The sequence below is a fragment of the Lepisosteus platostomus genome, chromosome 24 (assembly GCF_059453375.1).
Source record: "Lepisosteus platostomus isolate fLepPlt1 chromosome 24, fLepPlt1.hap1, whole genome shotgun sequence".
NCBI lineage: Eukaryota > Metazoa > Chordata > Actinopteri > Semionotiformes > Lepisosteidae > Lepisosteus > Lepisosteus platostomus.
The window spans coordinates 7,198,482-7,210,793 of record NC_142634.1 but is presented as its reverse complement, the minus strand read 5'-3'; the positions used below and the strand labels follow the sequence as shown (position 1 = coordinate 7,210,793).

Here is a 12,312-nt window from a genome sequence, read left to right as displayed (position 1 = left end):
AATATGGGAATATACATATTAACTTTGATCATTTCACAGTGCTAGTGTGCAGAACAACAGTAAAAACTTTCCTATTTATAATAAATCAAAGTAAGCAAATACATGTTTTAAAGTGTACAATAGGTTATCTTAATGTACGTATTTGCCCATTTAAGTGACAAAACAGACATCTCAGTACAGCAGTAGGCTGTTATGACCTTCACTGTATGCTGGGAAACTGAATGTCTGCTTTGGTTGACATCTAAAGTCACCGACTGATGCAGTAAGTTTGCAGAACTCAATCATGCACAGTAAGAGGGTCACTCCTCTCACTACAGTATATAGAGTTTGTCCTCCAGGTTGTTGGGAACAATGTATTTACTATCTATTTTTCACTGTCAGCTGCACGGTTTATGGCTTGCTGCTGACAAGGCGATAACCCCCAAGGGGAACATAAAATCGCTCAGCATACCTTTTTTTATTTTAAAAAAGTCTTCCTGCCATTAGACTTGATTTTTTTTTCTCCTTTTTTACTTGGAGTCACAGTAATTCTAAAATTTATCTCGCTGATAATGTATAGTATGCACTAAAAAATCTCAATATTATTGTCAAGGTATTATTAGTGCTTTTACAGTACATTTCACTCGCAAGCCAAACCCCCAAAAATTTCACAACTAGATAAGGTTATTAAGTTACCAAAATGAACAAGACAAACTCATGGAACTAGTTACATATGTTCAGTATTCCAGCAGGAGCCCAGGTTTTAGAAGACGACAGTGGTTTTTAGAATAGGACCAATAATGTGAATGGCATCTTCACATTATTGGAAAAGGTGTTGAATGGATCTTCAGTTCATAATCTCTTACTGGGTATATAGATCCCGACACTCTACTGTAAAAATCACAGGGCATTTCTCAAAAAGAGTAGAGGTGATACCCTGGTGTCCTGGCCAAATTTCCCTTGACCTTTGAATTGGTTTCACTACTCTGTTGTCCTCCCTACTGATAGCTGGTGTGTGGTGAGCATACTGGTGCACTTTGACTGGCGTTGCATCACCCAGGTGGATGCTGCACATTGGTGGTGGAGGTGAGTCCCCATTATCTGTAAAGGGCTTTCACAGAGTGTGGAATGTCCAGAAAAGAGTAATATAAATGTTAGGAATTATTATTAATTATTACTACTTTTTTAAGAGGTAAGATCTGTTGGACACGCAGAAATGGGAGTTAATCATCCTCAAACAGAATGGTGCATCAAGAACGGAGCAGGCATCAGAAAAGAAGCAGTAATCATTCAAGATTGTATGAGGCCCTGTTAAGAGTCCTGGAGCTAATCAGCAGTCCTCAAATCAAAGCACATATTTATTTCTTCATATCTAATTTCAGATTCTAAAAACAGATTTTTTGGTATGTAAAATCATCACAAAGGGCCTACTGTCACATTTAGAGCAGCAAACTGAAAACTTTTGTTTTTTGTAAAGAATCCACTCTTACAGTACTGTATATATATCCACTATATGTTAAAATTCAAGCAGAGCATATTATGTAATAATAAATCTGAGATAAAGCTGTGGATAGGTATGTATTTATAATATAATACATAACTTAATAGAGTGGAAAATTGTAAATGCAACAAACATTTATTAATGCTTAATATAAGAGCCAACCAACCATAGCAATAAACTAATGTGAAAAAATAGCTAATACATATTTTCATTTTTCATTGTCTTAAACTAATTAAAGGGGTTTTGCTGTCTTCCTCATTTGTCCTGGTATAGGTCACCTTTCTGATCTAGCTAGTTACACACAGTGCAAAATGTATATTTAGTCTTTTGATGCATTGATGCCTTAAAACAACAAAAAAGTAAGTTTTATCTGTGATCAGCACATAATCAGGGCCACTGAGGAAATCTTAATACATGGTACAGTATTCTTATTACTATTTAACCCAGGATATACTTTCTGTGAATTAATATCTAGTAGATATAATTGAAATACAGTATAGAAAGAGCATCTAATGTAAAAGTCACTGGCTAGTGGTAAATGTGTGGCCACTACTGGAAGCAAGATAAACTATACATCAGTGCCTCATAGTTGCAGATGATGTGTGATTGGATTCTGCTTCATTCCTCTAATGGAGCCTAGACAAACACATGCCTGTTCACTGGTCTTTGAGCCCAAGGTGGCCACACATCATCCCAAGTCATCCCACAGATGTCCAGCTCTGCCATGGAGGGCATCCACAGTCTATCCCTCACATTCTCATCTCCCAAGAAAGCTGTTGTATCACCAGCAGCATGAGGGCATGTGTTGTCAAGCAGGAGTGTTGTCACATCAGGGTGGACCAGCACAAAGGACAGCAAGGACTTGATCAATGTGGGGTCCTGTAGCAACTAGACACACCAGCTGCGACAATCACACTTCCCCATTGATTGGTACTTTGCGCAGAACAGTGAGATTATTGTTTTTCATTTCAGCACCAAACATCTCACAGGGCACACAACACCTTGATTTATCATTAAGCAGGACTTTGCTCCACTGCTGGATAGTCCACTTCTGTAGCTACAACCCTGCCTGCAACATAACACTAACACAAAGGTGTTGATCTCTTGAGAGAAGACATTTTTAAGTTTCTTTGGATGTTCTGTATAAAAGAAATATCTGGACATATTAAATGAACAATGCATGTACAGTAAATGAAAAAGAAAACACCCCCATTTGAGTATTTCACATCACAACAAATCGTTGAAATCATTCAAGTCAAAACAAATTGACTGACCTAAATTACCTTTGTGAAGCTATTTACAGAGTAGGCTTATCTTTTAAAATCCATACAGCCCCAAGGTTTTGGAGACTGTTACAGCCAAAACTGATATTTTGTATAACCGATATCTCTTGATTCGAGAAAAGCACGCAGAAGGTTCAGCTGTTTCTTTACTTTGAAAGCGTGACTTTGAAAGTGTGTCCTTCGTCTAAAACAGACATCAGTGTCTGATGGTCTGATGGAAAAGCTGGTTCAGCCCACTGATTCGAGGCTGTTACGTTGTTAGTTGACGATTAATGGGTATCCCTTAGGTGTAGTGCACAACAGGCTTCGGGTAGCTAGGGTGTGGCAGTGATCCCTGTGTGCCTACAACACTGTCAGAGAAAGTCGTATTACTCCTCCATTCAATGTTAAGTCTTCTGTGGGAAATGTAGGGCTAGAGACAGGCACTCTCTAACGAATGCACCTGTCCAATTAGAAGGGAGTGGGTGTGTTCAGCCACATTCAGATTTACATTCATCCCCATTCTGACACAAAGGCAGCAGTGGTGGGAAAAGACCATTGACGACTGGCAATTTAAAACTGGAATGGTAGGAAAAGAAAAGCCATTTGGTGTTCCAAATGAGGAAAATATTTGCCAGTCTAAACTGTGATTTCCCATTAGCCTTTACCAATCATGGCCTCCTAAACATCCCCATTTATGAATTGGTTTCATTACTCTGCTCTCCTCCCCACTGATAATTGATGTGCGTTCAGGCGCACTATGGCTGCCGTCGCATCATCCAGGTGGGGCTGCACATTGGTGGTGGTGGAGGGGAGTCCCCATTAAGAGTGTCCAGAAAATAGTAATATGAGTGTAAGCAATTATTATTATAATTATAAGATGCAGCAACATTCAAAGTCATTGTCAAAGTCAAAGATTTTTGACGTGTATCATTTTATTAGATGAAGTGGCTCTCAAGTGCTATAGTATGATGCGGTATTTGGGAAACATTATTTTCCCGACCCTGTAAATTGATGTGCATATACCAAATTTATTGATTTTTTTCCAGTGTCATTAAAATAACAAAGCAAACCAGTAATGAGATAATTTTTTTTGCCACATATTTCCTTATATTTTTTCTCCTTGTGTAGGAGGTTTTGGAAGCAGAGTATCACAATGTTTGATGTAAGAACTTGCCGTCTAGACAAAGTAAATCATTTTATCTCAAATGCAAATTTACATGTATAAAATGTTTTTCATTGGGACTTAAAAGGGAAGCTAAATAGCTTCTGCTGTTTACAATTACTTATTTTCATTGAGTAAATAAAAGGCACATCCATGTAGTATTTTGTCTAACAAGACTGAAACCGTGTACAGAGTGATTTAAAATATTTAAAGGGGGCTTTTCTCTTTTCATTGCAGTATCGATACACTGTGACATAAAGTTAAAATCACCAAGGAAGAAATGAAAACCAACTGGAAAACAAATAGTTCAAAAGCGATTTTTGCTCTTTATGTCTACAGCCTGAGGATCTGCCGATGGTTTAATTAAGCTCGGCTGAGGTGCATTTGTGGACAATTCTTCAAACTGTGAGCTACCAAAGCTGCTGTGAAATGCCTTGATTTGATAGCCCCCTAAATGAAAAAGGATAAAGAATAAAAATATCATTCTATCAATAACAAATGAAAATGAATCACACAGCCAGTGTTTCGAGTAATAGTCATCAAAGTGTCATTTTCAATTTAGAAATCTCTGTACATCTTTGTTTACATTAATGAGTGCTTTTTTATAAAGAGAAACAGACTGGAATTAGACAAGATATATGGAGAAGGAAGTACAATTTGTATTCCTGATGAAATTGTAAAGGAATATAGCTCAATGGTTTATAAAACTGTAATTCAGGGACTTAACCATATCAAGGTTTACTGTGGTACAGTACGCTGCAGTTAAAAAAAAGAACAGTAAAATGATGTAAACTGCAGTGAATCAATAATGCAATAAAACATGATATAAACCTTTGAAAGCCATGGCATAGTAAAGCTAACATGAGTACAGTTGTGGAAACTGTGGGAATATGTAGAGTTATTGTGGCAGAATGCTGCAATGTTCAGCTCTCTAACGCTCAAAGCATATCTGTTATTTCTCAGAAGTTTTCATTCGGAGTGTTTTTTTTTCTGGAACGAAGTAACACAACAAAAGATTATACTTAAAGGGACAGCACTGTGATTCGTTCTTTAAACCAACAGTCAGGCTCTGAACCGAGTGTATTGTATTTTTTTTTCTTAGAAAATGCTCATGTGGAGTAAACAATCTTCCCGACAGAGGAAATGAAGAATTTCGGGACATCAACACATGTTAAACATCAAAGGCCTTCCATACTTGTAAAATCAATTTTTTAATTAATATTGCTGTAAAGAGAAGTAAAGGCAATAGGCCGTTGCTGGTAATAAAGATAAATCAAATTTGTAATGCCGATATTAATATTCTGCTCCATTCTTCAGTTGACAGCAGACTCCTGGGACTGAATTTGAATCACTGTTTTAAGCACTGTAATGGCATTTTATGAGCTATCTAGAAAGAGAGAAAAGCAATGTAACAAGGACATTGAAAAGAATTCGAAAGCATGGAAGACAATTGAATTGAAAACTGAGGATGATGATGAGGCAGTGAGGAAAGCAGAAATGGAACAGTTCTTATACAGTAGATGCTAAAATATGACCTACCAGAGAAAGAGTGGGAGTCCTACTCTAAGCTCTCATTTGGGAGGTGACAGATTGCTGTTATAAAGCTAACAGAGTCAACCTCTATAAAGAAGCTCTGGGTTTTAAGCAGCTCCAAATGCTGGAGTGTCAGCATGGCTGGCTTATGTCTGGATTTCTGTGACTGATTCAAATTCATCATTTGTCTTTTGTCCATCTGGCCCAGTACTGGGAAAAAGTCCTTTTGAGATACTGCCTGAACAACAAAAAGAGTATGGATGAAATGTAGCTGGCAGAACACTGAATCTCTTTTTTCCCCTCTGCCACCAGCTAAAATATGTTGACAGCAGGACAACTACCATCCAGCTTGATTTTGTAAGATATCAGAAGCTAATCAACAGGCCAGACCAGTTCCTGTAGGCAAGACCTTTGTTGAAAACAACAATGCTGCTGAATGTGAGTCTGTAGTTGTTGTTCTTCCTTCTGGACCTAAATTTCCAAATAACACCCAACTACGGAGACAGCGGGCCCTACTTGTGATCCTCTGTTAAGAGTTTAATTAATGTCCTGACTCCTTCAACATTAAAGGTCCCATGGCACCCTCTGTAAGAGTAAGGGTGTTAACCTATGTATCCTTGATCATACAGTATATGTCTCTGCTCTGTTGTTTTACAACTGCCCTCTGTGAACATGCTGGTTGCAACCCATGTGGTGTATGAAGCTGGTCCCTTCCTATATTTAAAGCACTTTGGGATGGAGAGCACTATATAAATGCAATTAATTTAAAAGCAAATTTTCTGTTGCCTTTGTAGGTTAACACAAAGGCAATGTGGATGATTTGTAGCATCTCCTGTATTAGTATTTAGTATTCAATATGCTTGTACAGTATATTGAAAAAATCTGACTGTGATATACAGATCAGGCGGGACTATAGATTATACACATTAATAATGTGAATGACTAAAGGGTTCTAAATATTTTTTCTTTTGGAGACTTGAACAAGAAGCCTTGGATATTAAATGGAATTAAACATCCCTTGTAATGACTGTAGGCTCACAGGCATGGTTGCATTTATTAGCTTAATGAATTAAAATTTAATTCAAACAGTGTACATAATAGTATATTCATCTCATGCAATAAGTAAACCATTGCTAGCTTTTTCTATATAATTTTATTCGGGCTGAGTTCAGCCACTGTCGAGAATAATAATAGTCTCAAACTTCTGTCATTTTGGCAAGAACATTCTCTGAGTCTCCGAGTGAGCGTTTCAATATGCTTCAATCAAATTCTAATTACTAAAGGAGGAAAAAACAAAACACCATTACTTTTACAGCAGAGATAAAAACAACTGATTATATGTGAACAGAATGTACAGTATGGTTGTATGAGTATATAGCGATTATAGAGATGCTATTTGTCTCTGTTGGCCATGGTCATTTTTGAGCTGATATAAAAAAGGAATGTAGTTGTTTCAATAAGCTGGAAGTCTGCTGCACTGAAATCCTTCAAGACATGGCCCGATTACATCCTTAGAAGGAATAGTTTCTAGTTTCTAGGAGCTATACAGGCCAAAGGACCTCCTCCATTTGCAACCTTTTTATGGTACATTCTTCTTCTGCTCTTAACATTTCTATCTCTCTCTCTCGTAGGTCTTGCCAAGCCCATGGGTCTTGTTGAAGGACCGGGGGGACTAGGCCAGGGCGGAGCAGCTGCCACCCTAAGGGATGACAGCCATGAGTCAGAAAGCAAGTATGAGGAGTATGGCTACAATGCCCAGCTCAGTGATAGAATATCACTGGATAGGACTATTCCGGACTACAGACCAAAAAAGTAGGTCGAAAACTCTGCTGGCGATAACAATAGGCAGATTTACACCCTCATGATTAGTCTAGATATGATTTTTTCATGCATAAGCATAACAAAATGGCAATGTAAGGGAATATAGTGATATAAGTACCCCAAGCTGATACTATATGTCATGTTGAACTACTGTATGTTGAACCAGTGGAAACTCATCAAGACCTGTAATTTTGACATTAACAAAGCAAGAGCAAAGCAGGACTATAAATGTGTGGTACACATTTCAGTCACACCACAATTCAAACATTTAATAAGAAAGCAATTGCATTTATTAGAGCTTGTGGCTTGTGTGTGTTTGTCGGGGGGTCTGACAGCTAGAGATGAGAGGTTCTGGTTCTTTAGTAAAACCCTAGATTTGGTTTATCTACATAAACCTTTGTTCCCTTCCTCATCTTTGCTCCTCCAGAATTTTACTGCTGAAACTAAAGAACAAACACAACTAATAACCATGCAGAATGCAGCTGCTCTTGGTAGGGGAAAGTGGTTCCTGTGAGAGGAGCTTGGTAACATCTGCAGCTGAATGAAAGCATAGACTCTAGTTTAATAAGTGGCTTGATTTAGTTTCATTGCCATCTCAGGACCTTTACAGTGTGTGACATTTCTTCTAAATCTGTTCATTAGCTTCTAATAGTAAAATACATTCCAGGTCAACACCGTCTCCTTGCTAACTCTTGCAGAACGTATACAAATGGGTAATACACGACTTGAATGCAAAAAATATCTATTTACAAATATATACACAAAAATCAATTGATTCCTATGAACAGATGTATAAAAAAATCAAAAACCATAATAAGGCACATGAAAACAATATAGATAATGTGGACTGCATTCCCTTGTACACATGAAATAATCATTTTAGCTGTGTGATTCTCATCTCAAACTGCCTGAAATACAGCTATGCAAAATGTGCAAATAAAGCTTCTACTCATTACAGTAATTAGGAAGAAAACAAAGGTCATTCAGTCTATGACTGGTGCTACATGTATTATTCTTTCATTAGACATTAATCTTTCACTTTGATTCTGACCCTGTGTGGTCTCCTGCCTATTTTGTTTAATTTAGATTTATGCATTTAGCAACAGAGAGCAGTGGCATAAACCATGCAGTGTAGACCTCAGCACTAAGCAGATTTTCATCAATTTCAGGCAGTAGAACAAGGGAGCATGTTACCCAACTCTATGCTGCTGCCTAATTAGGACTTAATTGCAAAGGAGTTATTGAACACAGATCTTTGATGACTAGGGTGTTTAATAGATGGTCTACAAATTTTGTCCATCAGATATGATATTGATTTCTGTTTTGCACAGATGCTTGGGGCCTTCCTAACTAACTATTAATTTTAATTACTGCTACTATCAGCTAAAGGTACAGTATGGCTTGCTGTTGCAACAAACTAAATTCTGCCGGGACCAAATACAGCTCATATTTAATTATCTAATTTCCTTCAGGATATTTTGCATTCTGTAATGTGATGTTCTCTTCGGAGATGTGAAAGAGCAGTGTTGTAGATACAGTAGCTGGATACCTGGAGATGAAAGAGAAATAAAATCTCTGAATGAGCAGAACTCTTTACTGCAAACTGTAATGTGGAATGCATGAAGTACGAAGATGCCATGTGAAAGAAAGTAGCATTACAGCATGCACAAGCTCAGTGCGTTTAGGTAAATATTTCTAGTCCTCAACTGTTCAATTTTCAATGGTTCTTCTGCTAGCTGAATAGAGATTACATTGACGATCCATTAAAGATGACTTCAAACTGAACTGTATTAATGAAAATTATATTTCTAGTGCCCCTCTTCATTTAATGCCCATACTAAAGTTTATCTTAAATGTTATGGTGAATAAATCTTCTTAAGGGAAAGGTGAATCTCTCTTTCTCTGCCTAGAGAATCATCTCCCAAAGACTGGTTGAAACAAATCTTAATCTCGTCGTTTGTTTCTGACAGTTTATTCTAGGTGAAATTGGGATTACTTGTTAGCTAATTTAGGCCCGTTACAATCCCAGTGAGACAGCAATTGCTGTTTCAACATACAGTACAAACCTTTGCATTCTCAGAGACAGGTGTGAATTTATGGCTGAGTGGTGATCTGATTCATCTTCAAATAACTGGGTCATTGAAGTACAGCAAAGCAGTAAATTACAGCTGGACCTGTATAAACAGTGTAAGGTTTCATAAAAGCATTTAAGAATAGCTTTAACTGCATCAAAAATATAAAATATGAATTGCTACACACATTCTTTCTGTTATTTACTTTGGCTTGATAATAATCCAGTACTGTATATTTGAAACCTTCCTGAAGATCTGACATGTATTTTTGAGAGATACATTACTAAAAAATATTAGATAAATGGGTTTGTTAACTTATATTTGAGTATGCTACTAGTATTTGTATGATACTTGTTTTCCCTATAGCCAGTTCAGGGATTACGTTGTATTTCTTAGAACATGTGGCCTCAAAATCAATGATACTTGTACAGGAAGAATGCCCTGTTCATGAAGCAGTATTTCAATGCAAAAATGATATTACTGGTCACCAGAGATGGGAAAGATTGCACTGGAAGAGTTATTGATCTAAACACTGCTATAACACACTGTGTGCACACTAATAGAGGCAAAAAATAAAAGCACAAAACACTTACAACAAATCAAACTCTTTCAGGAGGTGCTGAAATCGCATTGGCATTTACATTTCACTTATGCAACTCCTTAAATCTTTTTTTAGTGGCGTGCGATAAACAGACTGCCCTTGCTAAGGAACATCACTTTTAAAAAAAAGAAAAGCTAGGAAAAATAATTCCGGTGGTATTGCTTTTTGAAGTATCCGGCTGCCACGCAGATTTTCAGATCAAGATTTGACACGAAGGTTCAAAACCCCACAGTATGTCATTGAAACACTGAAACAATGTCTGTCTGTTCTGTATATTTGTTATTCAGTTATAAAGTTATGCTTCAGTCCTGTCGTTTGTACTAGGCTCTTCCCCTCATGAAAGTGTTTTTTAACGGAAAAAATGAAAATAAAATCCCACCACAGACATGGAAGCCTTCTTGTTTTGAGACTTGTGCTTATGGTCCAGATTTCCTGATAGAATTTTTGTTTAATAAACATCCATAAAATCCTGATTGCAGATGGTTGATTAGCCACATATAATCTAATTCTATAGTAAGCAAAATGGTTTGAAGAGCAATACCTCTTAATTTTATATCATATGAACATGTGTTAAAGCTGTTCCCACATTTTAAAGGGTTGTGTATGCAACCCTTTAAAAATGGTTTTGGAGAGCCATCATTAATTAGGCAGCTTTAATCATGTTATTAAATGTTTATGACTGCCCTGCAATCCAAAGAAGCATTTCCAGAGAAATTACATTTATGTATTGGAATGAGTGAAGTTGGGAAATAAACCTCCAGTGAAATGGTTAGTTTTGCTTCTTAAATTTTATACTTTACCAGAGCCTTCCTTAAACCCCACCCCAAAATACCAGCCCCACAGCACTGAGAAGAAAGCTTTCTTGATGCCTTTTAAGATGTGTTTCTGCTCAATGTCAACTAAGGTTAATCAAAAAAAGGCTTAATGCACTTTCTCCACTTTGAAAATAGAAACTAACTGAGCGCATGTGTGCTCGATCTGTAGTGTGACCATTTTATTTCAGTCTTGGATGTACAGGAGGATCACATTTGCAGTTATCCAAGTAAGACAGAAGGAGAACAAAACCAAACTGAAAATACTGATAAGTTCGCTCATTTTCAGTGCCCTACACTATCTTGTTCTTTGATTAAATTTGAAGTAAAGCACAATAATTTTGTTAAAAGACTGAATGAAATTTGCCAATTACTTAAGCTCTTACAAATTGAACAATTTCAAGAGGGGTTGCTAAAGATTACCATCCTAACCCAGTATTGGCTTAATGTTTTAGCCACATGGCTAAACATTAAGCCAATACTGTAGTGTGCTAATATTGACAGGATTTCAGCTATCGAAGATTTCAGATATGTACAGTATATATGTATTTATAATTAATGAAAGAGCCATCAAATCATCTTAATGTATCTCTAAAATCTATTTATGTCATTCAGTTAAATTCATTATATTTATAGAATATTTATCCATTCAGGGGAACCAAAAGTAATACACTGTTTAATAACTCGGCTGCAGTTTGCTGGCCACAACCAACAAAACATGCCCTACAGTATATTTAACAAAACATCCTTACTGCCATTGTGCACCCAATTGACCCAAAATGTCCATAAAAAGCATTAAATATTGGATTTTTGAGAAAATGCATGCTCTAAATATACCGCAGTATATGATTTATTTTATAATTCTCTCCATCATTTTTTATATTTTTGAATTACTGAACTTTAATAAATTACTATTAAGCAAAACAGATGAAAGTACAAACATAATTTGAGTTTGTCTTTATTTTTCATTATTTCAGCAGCTATACCTACTCCTTATTATCTAAATGTTTTTTTTTTGTTCAGTACAAGCACTCCATGTACAGTATTAATTCTGAACCACAACAAAACTCACAATAGTTAAAACTCCAAAGGTGAAAGCCTTTGTTAAGGTTTGGAATACTGTCCCCAAACTATTGACTTTGTAAAGTAGGACATTTTGATCTTTGTTGAACTTGTTTCAACAGGCAACTATGTGAGATTGTCATTAACTCAGGCTGGAAGATGCTACTATACTATTATAAGATGACACAAACTGCCCTGTGCAAAGCATGTCAGTTGCCAACCCAGGCAGAGCATGTAAAGAATAAGTAAAAAGTAAAAATTAAATGACTTTTCCAGAAAGACCAATTGTGGTCTTTACTTTTCATTGGTTCATTGCTTTCTTCTATTTGTACATTGTAGTATTTCACCATGTGGTGGCCGAGAGCAGTATGTGCATATTTTTTGCATCAGTACTTTGTGATTAAATGCTCTGAGGACCCTGTGAATTGCAATATTGCAATTTGTATTTCAAGACATTCCCTCCACTTGCACTACGTAAAAACAAAGTAAACATTCTGTTGATTT

The 12,312-nt window shown here is 36.6% G+C and overlaps 1 protein-coding gene across 2 annotated transcripts in view; it reads left to right on the top strand.

Moving 5' to 3' along the window:
* The window catches only part of galnt9 (polypeptide N-acetylgalactosaminyltransferase 9), a 147,258-nt gene that overhangs the window by 10,528 nt on the left and 124,418 nt on the right, over positions 1 to 12,312 (top strand). The window contains exons 2-3 of one of the 2 annotated variants that reach the window (XM_088618117.1): positions 5,753 to 5,878; positions 7,072 to 7,252. In XM_088618117.1, coding sequence (XP_088474243.1) covers positions 7,086 to 7,252 — 167 coding nt within the window. In that variant the 5' untranslated portion in view covers positions 5,753 to 5,878; positions 7,072 to 7,085. The remainder of the gene's footprint in view (positions 1 to 5,752; positions 5,879 to 7,071; positions 7,253 to 12,312) is intronic. The other variant, XM_088618116.1, reaches the window with a different exon arrangement.